At 48.9% G+C, this 20311-nt stretch overlaps 1 protein-coding gene across 1 annotated transcript in view; it reads right to left on the minus strand.

The window, feature by feature from the left end:
* Positions 1-19491, minus strand: part of SLC7A11 (solute carrier family 7 member 11) — a 384257-nt gene extending 364766 nt beyond the window's left edge. The window contains exon 1 of the mRNA XM_077279166.1: positions 18983-19491. Within this exon, the coding sequence (XP_077135281.1) occupies positions 18983-19271 (289 nt within the window). The 5' untranslated portion in view covers positions 19272-19491. The remainder of the gene's footprint in view (positions 1-18982) is intronic.
* Between the last annotated feature and the right edge of the window lie 820 nt (positions 19492-20311).

Consider the following 20311-nt stretch of genomic DNA (forward strand, 5'->3'; position numbering starts at 1 on the left):
TCATCGCTGGATCGTTGTGTGTGACAGCGATCCAGCGATGAGTTCACTGGTAACCAGGGTAAACATCGGGTAACTAAGAGCAGGGCCGCGCTTAGTAACCCGATGTTTACCGTGGTTACCAGCGTAAAAGTAAAAAAAAACAAACCGTACATACTCACCATGTGATGTCCGTCAGGTCCCTTGCAGTCTGCTTCCCGCTCTGACTGTGAGCGCCGGCCGGAAAGTGAGAGCAGATCACAGCAGTGGCGTCACCGCTGCGCTCTGCTCTCAGTGTACGGCCGGCACTGTCAGAGCAGGAAGCAGACTGCAAGGGACCTGACGGACATCAGATGGTGAGCATGTACTGTTTGTTTTTTTTTACTTTTACGCTGGTAACCACGGTAAACATCGGGTTACTAAGCGCGGCCCTGCGCTTAGTAACCCGATGTTTACCCTGGTTACCAGCGAACCTCGGCATCGCTCCAGCGCCGTGATTGCAAAGTGTGACCGCAGTCTACGACGCTGGAGCGATACTCATACGACGCTGCGACGTCACGGATCGTGCCGTCGTAGCGATCGTAATTGCATGGTGTGACGGTACCCAAAGGCTTGTGACCAGCATGAGTTTCATTATTAATTATATATCCCTATTATTTAGCCATTGTGAGCACACTTAATGTATTACTTTACTTAGAGCTGTTACTTGGTTACTTTACGTTGACTTTATATGATTGCTGCATTGTTGTGCTGTATTTACATTTGCATTGTGTGACAATGCTCCTTAAAGCCAACAAACACATTAGATTTAAGACAAATGAATCAACCATCTAAAGTGTATGGTGACCAAGTGGCCTCCTCACTCTCCTTTGAGAGAGCTAGAAATCTGGCTATTTGAACACAAATACCCTATGCTTTTGCTCTTCCTCTAAATAAGTTCAGGTTTGGAAGTTGCGTACACCCTTTTCCCTATGGAAAACAAATATTCAGTTGAGCTGAGCATATATGGAAATGCTAGGCAATATAGCTATTATCAAACCAAGCATTCAGTTGACCAGTATCTGAGGTTTATGACTACTTTTGAGCACATTATATTATTTTTGTAGTGTACTGTGATTGCAGCATTGTAATTCAGAAGGACTTATATGGCCATTCTTAGTATTTGAGCCATACGATCTTCACACTTTTTATGCTGGATGGTGCTCATATCAAGGGGCTCTTTGATGAGTTTATTTGTACACTGATATTTCATATAAATGGTGGAAAGGCTAAGAACAGAGGGTATGGCACCAGCAACGATCTAATAGTGCCAACCCTTTGTAAAAATAAAAAGAAGATATCTGAAAAAAAATCACACTGATCTGAAAGTAAAATGTAGAAAGGAAAATGCAAAGCTGGTATGGATATAGGACATGTACACATTTTCTGTCAATTACTAGATGTTTCCACCTGCAGTACTGTCAGCAAAATAACAATGTTCATGCCCAACACTAGAATCCAATTTTGCACTATACCTACTTTACTTTTCTAATCCTAAAGTTTTACATGGAGCAAAATTAATTGTAATTGCTAGTAAAGATAGAATAAGGTGAAAGTTTATGTTCACATTTTACAAATATACCTCTTCCTCTAACTTGCTCTCTCCCCCATAGGCTGGGATATTAGTCACACTGCTGTGGGCGTACTCCTCCTGCACCAGGAGCATTGATTAAAGGTGGTTCCAGAGTTGTTCGGTGACCACTAGTGTTGAGCATTCCGATACCGCAAGTATCTGGTATCGGCCGATATTTGCGGTATCGGAATTCCGATACCGAGATCCGATACTTGCCGCATATCAGATACCGGAATCGGAAGTTCTCAATTCAAACAGCACGAATTCAGCCATTGAGGAATGATTACAAGTGTGGGCACATCCTGTTCAGCATGTTGGGCATGAAACTACTCTCAAGGCTGTGATTTGCTGCTGATATGATGTCATGCTGCAGTTTAAAAGTCGCTGGTGCCATTTTGGGCTCACTCTGCTGTGAATTCAGTTAGGCATAGGACGCTGTGTTCTGACTGAGGGCCAGTTGAAATAGCGATTTTCTTCTTTGTGCTTTTCCCAGGCTAATTTAGCAACCGCTGTGTGTTCACCTTGCTTTTGCCTTGCAGCGCTGTTTTCACAGCGATCTGCAAGGTCTCTGTGTGTGTGTGTGTGTGTGAGTGCAGCTCACTCTGTAGTCTGTGTGCGGCCATAGCCGGTTGTATCCAGCTCAGGGTGGTTCACTGACTCATACAGTTCTATCCATTCCATTGTCCTTTTTTGCAAATAGTGCAGGCTGCTGCACATTTTTTCCAATAATTCCTATTAGTGGCTTTCCACCCGTATCCAGCTAAATTGTGGAAAAACACTACATAGGATAACGTAGAGGAGGTTTTTGGGGCCTTGCAGCGCCATTTACGGCTGTCTGCACGGTCTCCGTGTGAGTGCAGCTCGCCCTGTAGTCTGTGTGCAGCCACAGCTGGTTGTATCCTGCTCAGGGTGGTTCACTGACTCATACAGTTCTATCCATTCCTTTGTCCTTTTTTGCAAATAGTGCAGCCTGCTGCACATTTTTTCAAATAATTCCTATTAGTGGCTTTCCACCCGTATCCAGCTAAATTGCGGAAAAACACTACATATGATAACGTAGAGGAGGTTTTTGGGGCCTTGCAGCGCCGTTTACGGCTGTCTGCACGGTCTCCGTGTGAGTGCAGCTCGCCCTGTAGTCTGTGTGCAGCCACAGCCGGTTGTATCCAGCTCAGGGTGGTTCACTGACTCATACAGTTCTATCCATTCCTTTGTCCTTTTTTGCAAATAGTGCAGCCTGCTGCACATTTTTCAAATAATTCCTATTAGTGGCTTTCCACCCGTATCTAGCTAAATTGTGGAAAAACACTACATAGGATAACGTAGAGGAGGTTTTTGGGGTCTTGCAGCACCATTTACAGCTGTCTGCACGGTCTCCGTGTGAGTGCAGCTCGCCCTGTTGTCAGTTCAGCCCCCCAAAAATAAATAAATAATAAAGTTCACCAAACACACCACTTTACAGTTGTGTAGGCCACATTAGCTCATATTAAAGTCAAGTCCACACTTTAGAAAATTAGTGTTTCTTATACCTGTTAGGAGCTGTTCAGGAATAAGCACACTAAGCCGTTAGTACTTTTCTGCTTATCTTTATCAGTCAACCAAGATGAAGAAGGCAGGGAGTAAGGCATGTGGGCGTGGGCACGGAGCAGGGAGAGGACGTGGGGATTCTGTGCCTGCGGCGGGCACCGGTGACTCATCATCACCCAGTTTCAGCAGGGAACAGTCCTTCATGCGCAGCTTTGTCGGAGAGCGCCGTACACCGCTGCTGGGTGAAGACCAAATTGAAGCTGTTGTCGGATGGATGGCAGCTAATGCATCAACTTCAATTAGTGCCACATCCTCTCAGACACAGAGCACTGGAGAGCACCCATCTGTCTCTTCACCACCTGCCAAATTGCCCAGGCAGACAGAGAGCCCAGGACAGGAGCCATCTCTACTTCTGTTCTCTGAATCTCTTGGCTTGGAAACAGGGGGCAAGCCAAGCAGCATTGGAGAAATGGAAGAAGAGGCAGTGTGCAGTGATGCCCAACAGCTTTTTCTCTCTGAGTCTGAAGAGGCGGGTGGGCCAGTGCCTCCGGTCACCACACCGCAGAAAGCATCCGCTGATGACACTCAGGTGCCACTTTCTGGTGCGTGCTGTGCTGCTGAGACTACCCAGGAGGAGCAGTTGGTGGCAGAGGGTAGTGTAGATGATGAGGTCCTTGACCCATCGTGGCGTGAGGGACAGGAAGGTGGTGGGAGCAGCTCTGAGGAAGAGATTCCCCGAACGGGCCAAAGAGGGAGAGGGAGGGGGAAGACTGCGGATCCTGTAGCCTCCACTTTGGCACCCGTTAGGAGCATGTCTCTTCCAAAAGCCAAAAAGGGCGCTCCCAAGACTTGCAGTGCCTGGTCCTTTTTTGACACAGTTGCAGATGACATTTGCTTTGTCAAATGCAAGGTGTGTCATCATAAAATCAAAAGAGGGAAAAATGTCAGCAACCTCAATACCTCCAACATGTGGAAACATGTGCGGACCTGGCACGCGGCGGAGTTACAAAAACACACTGAAGACCTAGGCCAACCAACAGCGGCAGCTACCACCTCTTCAGCTCGTGTTGCCTCTTCCTCCAGCTCACACACAGCTGGTTCAGCTTCCTCCCAGGATCGCCATGGAAGAACCTCTGGCACTGTTGTCCAGAGACCCACTGTAATTCCACCCACAGCACCACGTTCCCAGTCATCCTCACACTCCCAGCCCAGTCTACAGCCATCGGTAGTACAGGCATGGGAGAAAAGGTGGCCTTTCTCGTCAAACCACCCACGAGCACAGGCTCTGACTGCAGGCATTGCCAAACTTCTGTCACTGGAAATGCTGTCATTCAGGCTGGTGGAGACTGACAGCTTCCGTGACTTGATGTCATTGGCAGTCCCACAGTACAATGTGCCCAGCCGCTTTTATTTCAGCAGGCAAGCCGTCCCTGCCCTGCACAAGCATGTGGAGGGACACATAAAACACGCGCTACTGAACGCCGTCAGTAGCAAGGTCCACCTCACCACCGATGCGTGGACCAGTCACCATGGACAGGGGCGATACCTTTCCCTCACTGCCCATTGGGTTAATGTTGTTGAGCCGGGTACAGATCGTGCGAGTGGCGCAGGACGTGTCCTGCCCACTCCAAGGATTGCAGGAATCCAGTCTGTATGCATTGACTCCTCCTCTTACACAAGTTCCTCAGAATCATCGCTGCAGGAGCCGTCACAGTCCACCTCCACATGGACCCATGAAAGTTTACCTGTTACGACCGACATGAGCACAGCCATGGCCAAACGTCAACAGGCCGTCTTGAAATTAATTTCTTTGGGGAATCGAAGCCACACAGCGCAGGTGCTCTGGAATGCCATCAAGCAGGAGAGCGATGTGTGGTTTGTGGCAGCGAATCTCCAGCCAGGCATGGTAGTGTGTGATAATGGCCAAAATCTGGTGGCAGCTCTGGGCCTCGGCAACCTCACTCACATCCCATGTCTGGCACATGTGCTCAACTTGGTCGTGCAGAGTTTCTTGAGGGTCTATCCGGATCTTGATGCACTGCTGCACAAGGTCCGCCTAGAGTGTGCTCACTTGCGGCGTTCCAGCACGGCAAAATCGCACATTGCGGCTCTGCAGCGCCGAATCCGCCTTCCGGAACATCACATCATATGTGACCTACCTACCAGGTGGAATTCCACGTTACATATGTTGGAGCGGTTGTGTGAGCAGCAGCAAGCAGTAATGGAGTACCAGCTGCATCAGGCGCAAAGAAGTCGCACTCCGCGCCGTTCAGACTTCACAACCACAGAGTGGGCCACTATGAAGGACGTCTGCCAGGTTTTGCGTCCCTTCGATTATTCCACGCGGATGGCGAGTGCAGATGATGCATTAGTCAGCATGACTGTCCTCCTTATCTGCCTGCTTGAAAAATCACTGCAAGCGCTAAGGGATGATGTTGTGGAAGAGGTGGAGGATGAGGATTCACCATTTCCATCATCTTCTGGACAGTCAGCGCCACGTGGTTCCTCACAAACGCGTAGACAGGGGTCACTTTGTGAGGAGGATGAGGAGGAGTCAATGGAGGAGGAAGACATTGGTCCAGAGGAGGGAGTTACACAATTGTCCAGTAGTCAGTGTGTACAGCGAGGGTGGGGTGATGATGAGCGGGCAGAGATCACGCCTCAAGCAGGGGACAGCGTTTCTTGGCCAGTTGGCAGTCTGCAGCACATGGTTGATTACATGCTGCAGTGCCTGAGAAACGACCGCCGCATCACCCACATTCTCAACATGTCTGATTATTGGGTGTTCACCCTCCTCGGACCTCGCTACCGGGACAACGTACAAAGCCTCATCACACCGTTGAACCGGGAGCGTAAAATGCGGGAGTACCAAGACACACTGGTGAATTCCATCATCTTCTCCAGTCCAAATGAGAGAAGTGCTGCTAGTGCTTTACAAAGCAGCTCAGTGCATCCAGGCAGTGGAGGAGGCTCTGCACAAAGAGGGAGCAGAAGCAGTGCCTCTGCCCAAGGCAAGACCAGTATGGCCCAACTGTGGCATAGTTTTGTGTGCCCGCCACAAATGTCTACACCATCACAGACGGCTCCAGTCAGCAGGAGGCAACGGTTCCGTCAGATGGTGACAGACTACATGTCTTGCCCTCTTGCTGTACTCCCAGACGGCTCTTCCCCTTTCAAGTTTTGGGTCTCTAAGCTGGATACATGGCCAGTATGCATTGGAGGTGCTGGCTTGCCCTGCGGCTAGTGTATTATCGGAACGCGTCTTTAGTAGTGTTGAGCATTCCGATACCGCAAGTATCGGGTATCGGCCGATATTTGCTGTATCGGAATTCCGATACCGAGATCCGATACTTTTGTGGTATCGGGTATCGGTATCGAAACAACATTAATGTGTAAAAGAAAGAATTAAAATAAAAAATATTGCTATACTCACCTCTCCGACGCAGCCTGGACTTCAGCGAGGGAACCGGCAGCGTTGTTTGCTTAAAATTCGCGCTTTAACTTCCTTACTTGAAGTCCCGGCTTGTGATTGGTCGCGCGCCGCCCATGTGACCGCGACGCGACCAATCACAGCAAGCCGTGACGTAATTTTAGGTCCTTCAGGATTTTAAAATTACGTTCCGGCGTTGTGATTGGTTGCGTCGCGGTCACATGGGCGACGCGACCAATCACAAGCCGTGACGTCACGGGAGGCAGGACACGCGCGCATTTTAAAATGCGCGCGTCTCCTGCCTCCCGTGACGTCACGGCTTGTGATTGGTCGCGTCGCCCATGTGACCGCGACGCAACCAATCACAACACCGGAACGTAATTTTAAAATCCTGAAGGACCTAAAATTACGTCACGGCTTGCTGTGATTGGTCGCGTCGCGGTCACATGGGCGGCGCGCGACCAATCACAAGCCGGGACTTCAAGTAAGGAAGTTAAAGCGCGAATTTTAAGCAAACAACGCTGCCGGTTCCCTCGCTGAAGTCCAGGCTGCGTCGGAGAGGTGAGTATAGCAATATTTTTTATTTTAATTCTTTCTTTTACACATTAATATGGTTCCCAGGGCCTGAAGGAGAGTTTCCTCTCCTTCAGACCCTGGGAACCATCAGGAATACCGTCCGATACATGAGTCCCATTGACTTGTATTGGTATCGGGTATCGGTATCGGATTAGATCCGATACTTTGCCGGTATCGGCCGATACTTTCCGATACCGATACTTTCAAGTATCGGACGGTATTGCTCAACACTAGTCTTTAGTGCTGCAGTTGGTGTACTAACAGACCGTCGCATGCGACTACCCTCCGATAACTTTGACCGGCTTACTTTCCTGAAAATGAACCAGGCCTGGAAATCGCAGGAATTTGCCACTCCTCTTCCTGATTAAATAATTGGGTGACTGTCTACAGTATCCAGGTCTCCTGTTGTGTTCATCTTTCTACCACATGAACTGTAATTCTTGGGCTCCAACACCGCCAGTTGAGGCTCAGAAGTGCCGTTTGCACAGTCAAAACATACGACCCAGTGTTATTGGGTGTCAGTAACGTCAGCTGATCCCCAGCTGTGTAGCCGGCAATGTGTCCTGCGACCGCCACGCTGACCCAACAACTGAAATGTAAGGGAACCTGTCCCCCCAGGCGTTTGTTACTAAAATAGCCACCTTGTGCAGCAGTAATGCTGCACAAGGAAAAGGTAGCTATTTTTGTTTAGCTCCGTGCACACGCAGAACTTAACACTTTTAAAGTGTGTCCACTGATACCGTAAAACCATCCCGGAGGTGGGACTTTCCTTTGTAATGTGACGCAGCACAGCCGTCATTCCTACCCCCTTGGCGCCGTGCGCAGCCTCCTCCATATTGTTTAATTTTGTCCCGGAGCCAGCGCTGTTATGTTATCCCTTGGCCAGGCACACTTTGCGGTGCCCGTCTTCTGACATCATTTGGTGTCAGGCTGGCTGCGCCTGTGCGGCCACGCTGGCCGAGATCTCGCCTCGCAGTGTCTTCTGATTTAATCACACTGTGGGCCTGGGAACCATGGGCATGCGCAGTGCATATCTTCACCTCAGGCTGTCACTCATCTCCCTCTGCCTTCTTCAGACTGTGCGCTGTCAGCTGATCCCTAATAGCATGCCACGGCCGTGACACCGCACAGTCTGAAGAAGCCAGAGGGAGGGGAGTGAGAGGCGAGGATATGCACTGCGCATGGCCAGGGATCCCAGGTCCGCGGTGGGATTACATTAGACGACACTGCGAGGCGGGATCTAGGCCAGCGCGGCCGCACAGGCGCAGCCAGCCTGACACCAAATGATGTCAGAAGATGGTCAGCGCAAAGTGTGCCTGGCCAAGGGATAACATAACAGCGCAGGCTCCGGGACAGAATCAAACAATGCTAAGGAGGCGGCGCACGGCACCAAGGGGGTAGGAACGACGGCTGTGCTGCGTCACATTACAAAGGAAAGTCCCACCTCCGGGACGGTTTAACGGTGTGAGGGGACACATTTTATAAGTGTTTAGTTCTGTGTTTGCAAGGAGCATAATGAAAAGAGCCACCTTTTCCTTTCGCATCCTTTGTGATGCAAAAGCTGGCTCTTTCAGCTACAAACGCCTTTTGGGGGGTTAAAGGTTCCCTTTCGACTTGCTCCAATCAGGCTTCGGCCTAAACGGTGTTCCTCTGCTCCTCCTGCTGACCCTAGGCTCCAACACCGCTAGTTGGTGCCTGGAAGTGCTGTCCGCACAGTCAACAGTCGCTCCTCTGTTATTGGGGTTCAGTAACGTCAGCTGCTCCCCTGCTGTGTGTGCTGCAATACCTCCTATCTGATCCTCCTGCTGTCCCTGGGCTCCAACACCGCTAGTTGGTGCGTGGAAGTGCTGGTTGCACAGTTAACACTTGCTGCCGTGTTATTGGGGTTCAGTAACGTCAGCTGCTCCCCTGCTGTGTGTGCTGCAATACCTCCTATCTGATTCTCCTGCTGTCCCTGGGCTCTAACACCGCTAGTTGGTGCCTGGAAGTTCTGGATGCACAGTCAACAGTCGCTCCTCTGTTATTGGGGTTCAGTAACATCAGCTGCTCCCCTGCTGTGTGTGCTGCAATACCTCCTATCTGATCCTCCTGCTGTCCCTGGGCTCCAACACCGCTAGTTGGTGCCTGGAAGTGCTGTCCGCACAGTCAACAGTCGCTCCTCTGTTATTGGGGTTCAGTAACGTCAGCTGCTCCCCTGCTGTGTGTGCTGCAATACCTCCTATCTGATCCTCCTGCTGTCCCTGGGCTCCAACACCGCTAGTTGGTGCGTGGAAGTGCTGGATGCACAGTTAACACTTGCTGCCGTGTTATTGGGGTTCAGTAACATCAGCTGCTCCCCTGCTGTGTGTGCTGCAATACCTCCTATCTGATCCTCCTGCTGTCCCTGGGCTCCAACACCGCTAGTTGGTGCCTGGAAGTGCTGGATGTACAGTTAACACTTGCTGCCGTGTTATTGGGGTTCAGTAATGTCAGCTGCTCCCCTGCTGTGTGTGCTGCAATACGTCCTATCTAATCCTCCTGCTGTCCCTGGGCTCCAACACTGCTAGTTGGTGCCTGGAAGTGCTGGATGCACAGTTAACACTTGCTGCCGTGTTATTGGGGTTCAGTAACGTCAGCTGCTCCCCTGCTGTGTGTGCTGCAATACCTCCTATCTGATTCTCCTGCTGTCCCTGGGCTCTAACACCGCTAGTTGGTACCTGGAAGTGCTGGATGCACAGTCAACAGTCGCTCCTGTTATTGGGGTTCAGTAACGTCAGCTGCTCCCCTGCTGTGTGTGCTGCAATACCTCCTATCTGATCCTCCTGCTGTCCCTGGGCTCCAACACCGCTAGTTGGTGCCTGAAAGTGCTGTCCGCACAGTCAACAGTCGCTCCTCTGTTATTGGGGTTCAGAAACGTCAGCTGCTCCCCTGCTGTGTGTGCTGCAATACCTCCTATCTGATCCTCCTGCTGTCCCTGGGCTCCAACACCGCTAGTTGGTGCCTGGAAGTGCTGTCCGCACAGTCAACAGTCGCTCCTCTGTTATTGGGGTTCAGTAACGTCAGCTGCTCCCCTGCTGTGTGTGCTGCAATACCTCCTATCTGATCCTCCTGCTGTCCCTGGGCTCTAACACCGCTAGTTGGTGTCTGGAAGTGCTGGATGCATAGTCAACAGTCGCTCCTCTGTTATTGGGGTTCAGTAACATCAGCAGCTCCCCTGCTGTGTGTGCTGCAATACCTCCTATCTGATCCTCCTTCTGTCCCTGGGCTCCAACACCGCTAGTTGGTGCCTGGAAGTGCTGTCCGCATAGTCAACAGTCGCTCCTCTGTTATTGGGGTTCAGTAACATCAGCTGCTCCCCTGCTGTGTGTGCTGCAATACCTCCTATCTGATCCTCCTGCTGTCCCTGGGCTCCAACACCGCTAGTTGGTGCCTGGAAGTGCTGGGTGTACAGTTAACACTTGCTGCCATGTTATTGGGGTTCAGTAACGTCAGCTGCTCCCCTGCTGTGTGTGCTGCAATACCTCCTATCTGATCCTCCTGCTGTCCCTGGGCTCCAACACCGCTAGTTGGTGCCTGGAAGTGCTGGATGCACAGTCAACAGTGGCTCCTCTGTTATTGGGGTTCAGTAACATCAGCTGCTCCCCTGCTGTGTGTGCTGCAATACCTCCTTTCTGATCCTCCTGCTGTCCCTGGGCTCCAACACCGCTAGTTGGTGCCTGGAAGTGCTGTCCGCACAGTCAACAGTCGCTCCTCTGTTATTGGGGTTCAGTAACGTCAGCTGCTCCCCTGCTGTGTGTGCTGCAATACCTCCTATCTGATCCTCCTGCTGTCCCTGGGCTCCAACACCGCTAGTTGGTGCCTGGAAGTGCTGGATGCACAGTTAACACTTGCTGCTGTGTTATTGGGGTTCAGTAACGTCAGCTGCTCCCCTGCTGTGTGTGCTGCAATACCTCCTATCTGATCCTCCTGCTGTCCCTGGGCTCTAACACCGCTAGTTGGTGCCTGGAAGTGCTGGATGCACAGTCAACAGTCGCTCCTCTGTTATTGGGGTTCAGTAACATAAGCTGCTCCCCTGCTGTGTGTGCTGCAATACCTCCTATCTGATCCTCCTGCTGTCCCTGGGCTCCAACACCACTAGTTGGTGCCTGGAAGTGCTGTCTACACAGTCAACAGTCGCACCTCTGTTAATGGGGTTCAGTAACGTCAGCTGCTCCCCTGCTGTGTGTGCTGCAATACCTCCTATCTGATCCTCCTGCTGTCCCTGGGCTCCAACACCGCTAGTTGGTGCCTGGAAGTGCTGTCCGCACAGTCAACAGTCGCTCCTCTGTTATTGGGGTTCAGTAACGTCAGCTGCTTCCCTGTTGTGTGTGCTGCAATACCTCCTATCTGATCCTCCTGCTGTCCCTGGGCTCCAACACCGCTAGTTGGTGCCTGGAAGTGCTGGATGTACAGTTAACACTTGCTGCCGTGTTATTGGGGTTCAGTAACGTCAGCTCCTCCCCTGCTGTGTTTGCTGCAATACCTCCTATCTGATCCTCCTGCTGTCCCTGGGCTCCAACACTGCTGGTTGCTGCCCAGAAGTGCTGTTTGCACAGAGCCAAACACCTCGCCAATGTGTTAGTGGGGTTCAGTAACGTCAGCTGCTCCCCCGCTGTGTATTCGGCAACGTGTCATGTGACCGCCACGCTGGTACAACTAAAACTTAATGGAACCTGCCCCCCCAGGCATTTGTTACTGAAAGAGCCACCTTGTGCAGCAGTAATGCTGCAGAAGGAAAAGGTGGCTCTTTTAATTATGCTCCTTTCAAAGGCTGAACTACACACTTATGAAATGTGTCTCCCCACACCGTTTAACCGTCCCGGAGGTGGGACTTTCCTTTGTAATGTGCCGCAGCACAGCCGTCATTCCTACCCCCTTTGCGCCGTGCGCCACCTCCTCAGCTTCTGTCCCGGAGCCAGCACTGTTATGTTATCCCTTGGCCAGGCACACTTAGCACTGCCCATCTTCTGACATCATTTGGTGTCAGGCTGGCTGCGCCTGTGCGGCCGCGCTGGCCTAGATCCCGCCTCGCAGTGTCTTCTGATTTAATCACACTGCGGGCCTGGGATCCATGGGCATGCGCAGTGCATATCTTCATCTCAGGCTGTCACTCATCTCCCTCTGCCTTCTTCAGACTGTGCGCCGTCAGCTGATCCCTAATAGCATGCCATGGCCGTGACACCGCACAGTCTGAAGAAGCCAGAGGGAGGGGAGTGAGAGGCGAGGATATGCACTGCGCATGGCCACGGATCCCAGGCCCGCGGTGGGATTACATTAGACGACACTGCGAGGTGGGATCTATGCCAGCGCGGCCGCAGAGGCGCAGCCAGCCTGACACCAAATGATGTCAGAAGATGGGCAGTGCTAAGTGTGCCTGGCCAAGGGATAACATAACAGCGCAGGCTCCGGGACAGAATCAAACAACGCTGAGGAGGTGGCGCACGGCGCCAACGGGGTAGGAATGATGGCTGTGCTGCGTCACATTACAAAGGAAAGTCCCACCTCCGGGACGGTTTAATGGTGTGAGGGGACACATTTCATAAGTGTGTAAATCAGCCTTTGAAAGGAGCATAATTAAAAGAGCCACCTTTTCCTTTTGCATCATTAGTGCTGTACAAGATGGCTCTTTCAGCAACAAACGCCTGGGTGGGGGTTAAAGGTTCCCTTTCAACTTGCTCCAGTGCAGGCTTCGGCCTACACTCTGCTCCTCCTGCTGACCCCAGGCTCTAACACCGCCAGTTGGTGCCCGGAAGTGCTGGCTGTACAGAACCAAACACCTTGCCAATGTGTCAGTGGGGTTCAGCAATGCCAGCTGTTCCCCTGCTGTGTAGCCAGCAACGTGTCCTGCAAACGCCACGCAGACACAAAGCTGCCACCAGTGCAGGCTTCGGCCTACACTCTGCTCCCTCTCCTCCTGCTGACCCTGGGCTCTAACACCGCCAGTTGGCGCCCGGAAGTGCTAGCTGCACAGAGAAAAACACCCGCCAATGTGTCAGTGGGGTTCAGCAACGCCAGCTGGTCCCCTGCTGTGTAGCCGGCAACGTTTCCTGCAAACGCCACGCAGACACAAAGCTGCCGCCAGTGCAGGCTTCGGCCTACACTCTGCTCCCTCTCCTCCTGCTGACCCTGGGCTCTAACACCGCCAGTTGGCACCCAGAAGTGCTAGCTGCACAGAGAAAAACACCAGCCAATGTGTCAGTGGGGTTCAGCAACGCCAGCTGTTCCCCTGCTGTGTAGCCGGCATCGTGTCCTGCAAACGCCACGCAGACACAAGAACTGAAATTGAAGGGAACCTGTCCCCTCCCAGGCGTTGGCATGTATAACAGCCACCTTGTACTGCAGTAATGCTGCATTTGTACAAGGTGGCTCATTAAGTTACTCTCCTTGCACACGCCGAACGCAACACGTCTAAAATGTGTCCCCTGAGACCATTACACCGTCCCTGAGGTGTGACTTTCCTTTGTAATGACCTGCTGCAACCCCTTTGGTAGCGCTGCCCGTCTTCTGACATCATTGTTTGGCTGGCTGCGCCTCTGCGGCCGCCCTGCCCGACACAACGCCCCTCGGTGTCTTATTTATTTTGACTGCAAGGGTGTGATTGACGGGCATGAGCAGTGCATATCTTCGCCTGTCACTCATCTCCTTCCACCTTCTTCAGACTGTACGGCTTCATGGCCGTGGCATGCAATAAGGGATCAGCTGACGCCACACAGTCTGTAGCAGGTGTAAGGACACGAGTGAGAGGCGAACATATTGACTGCGCAAGGCCACGAATCCCAGCCCCGCAGTGTGAATTAATGAAAAGACACTGCGGGGCTGGCATTCATGGGCATCGCGAACCGCACCAGCCGACATGAAATGATGTCACAAAGACGGGCAGCACTAACAGCGAATGGCCAAGGGATAACACAACAGCGCAGACTCCTGTACAGCTAATAACGACGCTCAGGAGGCTGCGCCCAGCACCAAGGTGGGATTTTTGACAGCTGTGCTGCATCTCATTAAGAAGGAAAGTCACGCCTCCAAGACAGTTTGACTGTATAAGGGGCTAAATGTTATACGTGTTTCATTCAGCATCTGCAAGATTCAAAACTTAAAGAGCAACCTTTGACTTGTGCAGCATTACAGCTGCACAAGGTGTGGCTCTTCTAGTTTGTAACACCTGAGGGGGGGGGTTAAAGGTTACCTTTAAAATTGGTTCAATTAGGCTTCGACTTACACTCTGCTCCCTCTCCTCCTGCTGACCCCGGGCTCTAACACCGCCAGTTGGCGCCCGGAAGTGCTAGCTGCACAGAGAAAAACACCCGCCAATGTGTCAGTGGGGTTCAGCAACGCCAGCTGTGCCCCTGCTGTGTAGCCGGCAACGTGTCCTGCAAACGCCACGCAGACACAAAGCTGCCGCCAGTGCAGGCTTCGGCCTACACACTGCTCCCTCTCCTCCTGCTGTCCCTGGGCTCTAACACCATCAGTTGGTGCCTGGAAGTGCTGGCTGCACAGAGAAAAACACCAGCCAATGTGTCAGTGGGGTTCAGTAACGCCAGCTGTTCCCCTGCTGTGTAGCCGGCATCATGTCCTGCAAATGCCTCGCAGACACAACAGACCTCCAAATGCCTCCAGTGCAGGCTTTGGCCTACACTCTGCTCCCCCTGCTGACCCTTTGCTCCAACCCCACTAGTTGGGGCTCTAAGAAGACAAGCTTGAATACGTCCCCATCCTGGTTCCAGTACCATCAGCTGGTTCCGGGCAGAGCCTTTGGCTTAGGTGCCTCCCTCTGGGTATCCGAGTCCCACCAACGTCAGGTGGTCCTTGGTAGTGCTTTCAGGCATGGGTACCTCCTGCTTAGTAACCGGGTTCCAGTAACGTCAGCTGGTCCTCGGTAGTTCCATTGGCTCTTGGACCTTCGGCTACCCATCCTGGTTCCAGTACCGTCAGCTGGTTCTCTGCAGTGTCTTTTGCTCTTGTACCTTCTGCTCCCCATCCTGGTTCCAGTACCATCAGCTGGTTCCGGGCAGAGCCTTTGGCTTAGGTGCCTCCCTCTGGGTATCCGAGTTCCACCTACGTCAGGTGGTCCTTGGTAGTGCTTTCAGGCACGGGTACCTCCTGCTTAGTAACCGGGTTCCAGTAACGTCAGCTGGTCCTCGGTAGTTCCATTGGCTCTTGGACCTTCGGGTAGCCATCCGAGTTCCAGTTCCATCAGCTGTTTCTCGGCATTTTCTCAGCCTTCTTGTACCTTCTGCTAAATTTCCAAGTTCAAGACCCTAAAGACGATGCCCCGGAAGACCACCCCTAAGATGACGACGACACCAGAGACGACAACCACTGAGATGACGACTACCCTGGAGACAACGACGACATGGGAGACCGAGAAGCAGAAGAACAAGAGGCTGCAGAACAAAGAGCAGAAGAACATTAAGCATAACACTAAATATCAGAGCAAAAGATATTATCTAAATTATAAGCAGAAGAAGACTAAGCAGTGTATGGGGTGAGTCCGTTCCTCCTCGTGGTGCCCCTGGATAAAGCCTGATGCTGCAGGCCAAACTGAACGCGGACAAATGTAAGGGTACTGTCACACAGTACCATTTTGATCGCTACGACGGTACGATTCGTGATGTTCTAGCGATATCGTTACGATATCGCACTGTCTGACACGCAGCAGCGATCAGGGATCCTGCTGAGAATCGTACGTCGTAGCAGATCGTATGGAACTTTCTTTCGTCGCTTGATCACCCGCTGACATCGCTGGATCGTTGTGTGTGACAGCGATCCAGCGATGTGTTCGCTTGTAACCAGGGTAAACATCGGGTAACTAAGCGCAGGGCCGCGCTTAGTAACCCGATGTTTACCGTGGTTACCAGCGTAAACGTAAAAAAAACAAACAGTACATACTTACATTCCGGTGTCTGTCCCTGGCGTCTCAGCTTCTCTGCACTGTGTGAGCGTCTGCCAGCCGGAAAGCGAGCACAGCGGTGACGTCTGACGTCACCCAGCGGTGACGTCTGACGTCACCGATGTGCTTTCCGGCTATGGCGCTTACACAGTGGAGAGAAGCAGAACGCCGGGGACAGACACCGGAATGTAAGTATGTACTGTTTGTTTTTTTTACGTTTACGCTGGTAACCAGGGTAAACATCGGGTTACTAAGCGCGGCCCTGCGCTTAGTTACCCGATGTTTACCCTGGTTATTGGGGACTTCGGCATCGCTCCAGCGCCGTGATTGCAACGTGTGACCGCAGTCTACGACGCTGGAGCGATAATCATATGATCGCTGCGACGTCACGGATCGTGCCGTCGTAGCGATTAAAATGGTACTGTGTGACGGTACCCTAACTCTTTTGTGACAGGCAGAACGGAAGGTGTAATCTTCAAACTTTTATAGATAACAACTATGGAAATGCCTGTCACAAATAAGAATATGATGAAGAACTTGAATATGAAGAAGAATAATAGTTAAATAAAAAGAATATGAACAATGTAACAAAAAAAAAATTATAGGTAGAAGATGAAGAAGAAGATGAATAAGGTGAAGAAGAACTTGATGTCAAAGATGCTGATGATGATGAAGAAGAAAGTGTGGGAGAAGTAAAAAAGAGGGTGAAGGGCGTGGCAGTAGTGAAACATCAATATCTGACAAAATAAAAAAAATCTTAACATAGTCAATATCTTTGTAACTCCGAAGGCCTTAAAAAAAAATTTAAATTCCTGCTATTCTATTTGATTGGGCTAAACCTCTATGCCTTTAATGTCTCCGCCACCTCCCCCAATACATTCCTACATTATTCTTAGTTGCTTTCCTTTATGTAGAATGAACCTACAAGGAAAGAAAGGGTTTATTTTAATTCCGATATTTTCGTCCCATTGACTTGCATTGGTATCGGGTATCGGTATCGGCAAGATCCGATATTTTGCCGGTATCGGCCGATACTTTCCGATATCAGAAGGTATCGCTCAACACTAGTGACCACTGGTAAGGACATCAAATTGCAAAATGTCTAAATTCACATGAAACACGAAATTCTACTCGGAGTCGATCCTCCTATGATTGATTCACTAATCTCTACTGAAGATTGCAATGTTGTGTTGTTATATCACGTCTTTTTATTGTCATTGGGGTCTTATTGTGCCTCTAAACACAACATTAGCCCAAAAATATAGTCCTGTAGGCGTTGTTGGTTCAAAATCGCTTGCTACATTGCTATTGCAAACTGCAAGTCAGGATGTGATTTGTCTGTGGGCGTCAATTTACAGAAATATTGTAAGTTAAAACTAATTGTATGACATAAAGTGGCATTAAAATTTTGGTTTATTAAGGCTCGCTGCCAAGAGACCAAAGTCACAGTAGTGTGCTCAAAATTTCATTTTGATTCATTATTTTGGTTGCTCTATTTTTTTTTATCTAGCTTCATGTGTTTTGCATGTGATGTTTGCTAGTGCAGTATTTATCTTTTCATTTGTGCCTTATTAAAGTCACTTTTTTATGTGCTCATCTGTTTTTTGAAGATCCAGATGTTTTTGCATGATTTACCATTTGCGATTTTTCGAAAAGGTGCACAATTTTTGTGCAACTGTAATCCAATTTCCTTGTTAAGTGATTTTATGAATCTCATAATCTTTTGTGAAATTTTTCTGAAATGTGAATTTTTGCCCAAAAAGAAAAAGGAACCAAATCAGAAAGCTTTTGTTCTGCTATAAAAAGCTTTGAAAAGCTGCAAAAGTTTGGAGCCACGTAAGACTGTGCTAAAATTTTGGGACTTTTGGCATTGTCATGCCGTTTTTGCCAAGCTCAGATAAATTGGTTGGAGTTGAGGTGGGATGAGGGCATTGCAATCCTCGCTTGTCAAACTCACAATGAGTGGAGGCATTCCTCAGAGGCAGTAATCCACTGACTGGCTGGAGTAAGATTTTTGGCAAGGCACACACCACTTTTCAGACACTCCTGGTTGATTAAGAGGCATGTGCCTCTTAATCAATCAGGAACATTTGACTCCAGCATGCCTTGTCATCAATATTAAGGTGACAAAATTCAGCCTTGATGAATCGGACCTAAAATTAAATTCAAGTTTGTATTGTGTGCCAAATGTATGAACCACTTGTGCCATTTTGAAGATATTGACACTTAAAAAAAGGAAAATGATGAACTGGTTCTTAGCCTTCTGATGGTCAGAAGTTATTCTCTGTATGCCATTCTTAAAATAAATAAATTATTTTTTTAAATTTTAAATTATTATTAAACACATGGTGGATACAATCAATTATGCGACGTGCTAAGTGTTAAAATTAAAAAATGCAATTTATGTATTTTTTTATATAGAATCTTTTAACAATAAATCCATAATGACATGTGTTAAAGAAGTTGGCAAAGATAAGGTTAATATAACAAAGGCAAGACCTAGTATTTACCGACACACCCTCAATACGTCACACTAATAGCAGGTTACACTGTACGGAGGAGATGTACACACGCTCTATCTTCTACAGTACACAGATAGGAAGAACACATGTGTCTCATACAAAGGCCATCCCTACGGATTTGTCAATCTCACAAACATCTGGCAGGGAATTAAATTAACCAGATATCAACACAAAGCAAAAGAAATTCAATTAACCATAACATAATCATTATATAAATAAAACATAATGTGTAATAGGATTACACTAAGTCACTTATAAATCACTAAATGACTTTTTATCATGTCTTTCAGGCTGCTAAGAGTTTAAAATTACTTTTTAGAACAGAGATAATGTGAATTCATATTTATACATTTATACTAATTTATTATTTGTGTCTAAATACAGTATTTCCCCACATTTAAAAAATAATAATGGGTATTGGAAATGGCACTTACCAAAAAGAGAAAGGATGCCACATGCAGTCCACACAGTTAAGGACATTCCTACGCTGCCGGTGTGTTGTAGGATTCCTTTAGGGGAGATAAAAATCCCAGCTCCTATAATAGTCCCAATTATTATAGAGATTCCTCGCAGCAAGGTCACTTTCTTTTTCAGCACTACCTTTCCTTTGTTGTCAGGGTCTTTCTCCTTTCTTAAGGGTAACGTGTCTTGTGATTCATTTGTAAAGTAGCAGCTGTCCTTGGACTTCATGGACACATCAGCAGCATCAGACGGCCTATACATGGTTAAAAGAATTATGATATCAAAGCGAAATAAAAAATAATATTAAATTAAAAAAAGTTCTGTGCAGGTAGAAGGTGACTTCACGTCTGGAATGTAAACTTTCTTAAAGCTACTGCTTGTAGCTGCTCTGTAACACCTGCTGCCTCACTGCCCTATCATTGGAGACCAAGTCAGCTTCCTCATGGGTTTGATGATTTGTACAGCATTTACACTGCTGTCACACCAGGTTATTGCTGCCGAGTGATGATGCAAATTCCCCAGGTTTGCATCAGCCACATGAAAGAAGAAAAAAGAACTTTTTGCATTACTCAGCAGTTCCTTCTCACAATGAAGCATGATGCACAAGGAAAAACTTGATCTTCTTACACAAAATCTGGGGGAGGAACAAGGAACTCCTGTTGTTATAAGCTGATCATTGTGACTTGCAAAACTGCTTTGAGATCAAGAACAAAGACTATTTACCGATGGGCCGTCTGCGAAAGCTAATTGTTTGGTGTTTCTATTAAACATTAGTCCCCTTAGATTGTGCTCACAGTGACTATGCACACCTAGAAATAAAAGTTGTAATAGTTATACCATGTGCAGAGGAAAAGTTGGCAGGAATTGGGAAATCCAGTACAGAAATTTCTGCACAGCATTCGCTTATGTAATCTGCAGATGTGTCTTTCAGGGTCATTCTCGCTACAGCTTTATATTTAGTAACTTTAACATACAGCAGTGATATGGTTTGGTGGCAGAGCTTCACCCCACCTATCATTGTGGTCTTAGGGGTCAAATGCAGCCAGTAATATTTATATGAGGAATATATTATATTCATGCTGGGACACATTTCCGTAATCTAGGACAGTGTAAACTTAGAAAAGAAAGTCAGAAAATGTGACAAAGGCATCAGAGTGGCTCAGTCTGGATGATAAATGTATAGCTTCTATAGATACTTTTGTCAATCTACATAATCTATTAGTTAGGACTAATCAATATTTTTATAACCTAAAACCATCTGGCTGAAAAAGAGAGAAGCACCTAAATATGACAAGATAAAC

The sequence above is a fragment of the Ranitomeya variabilis genome, chromosome 1 (assembly GCF_051348905.1).
Source record: "Ranitomeya variabilis isolate aRanVar5 chromosome 1, aRanVar5.hap1, whole genome shotgun sequence".
Lineage (NCBI taxonomy): Eukaryota > Metazoa > Chordata > Amphibia > Anura > Dendrobatidae > Ranitomeya > Ranitomeya variabilis.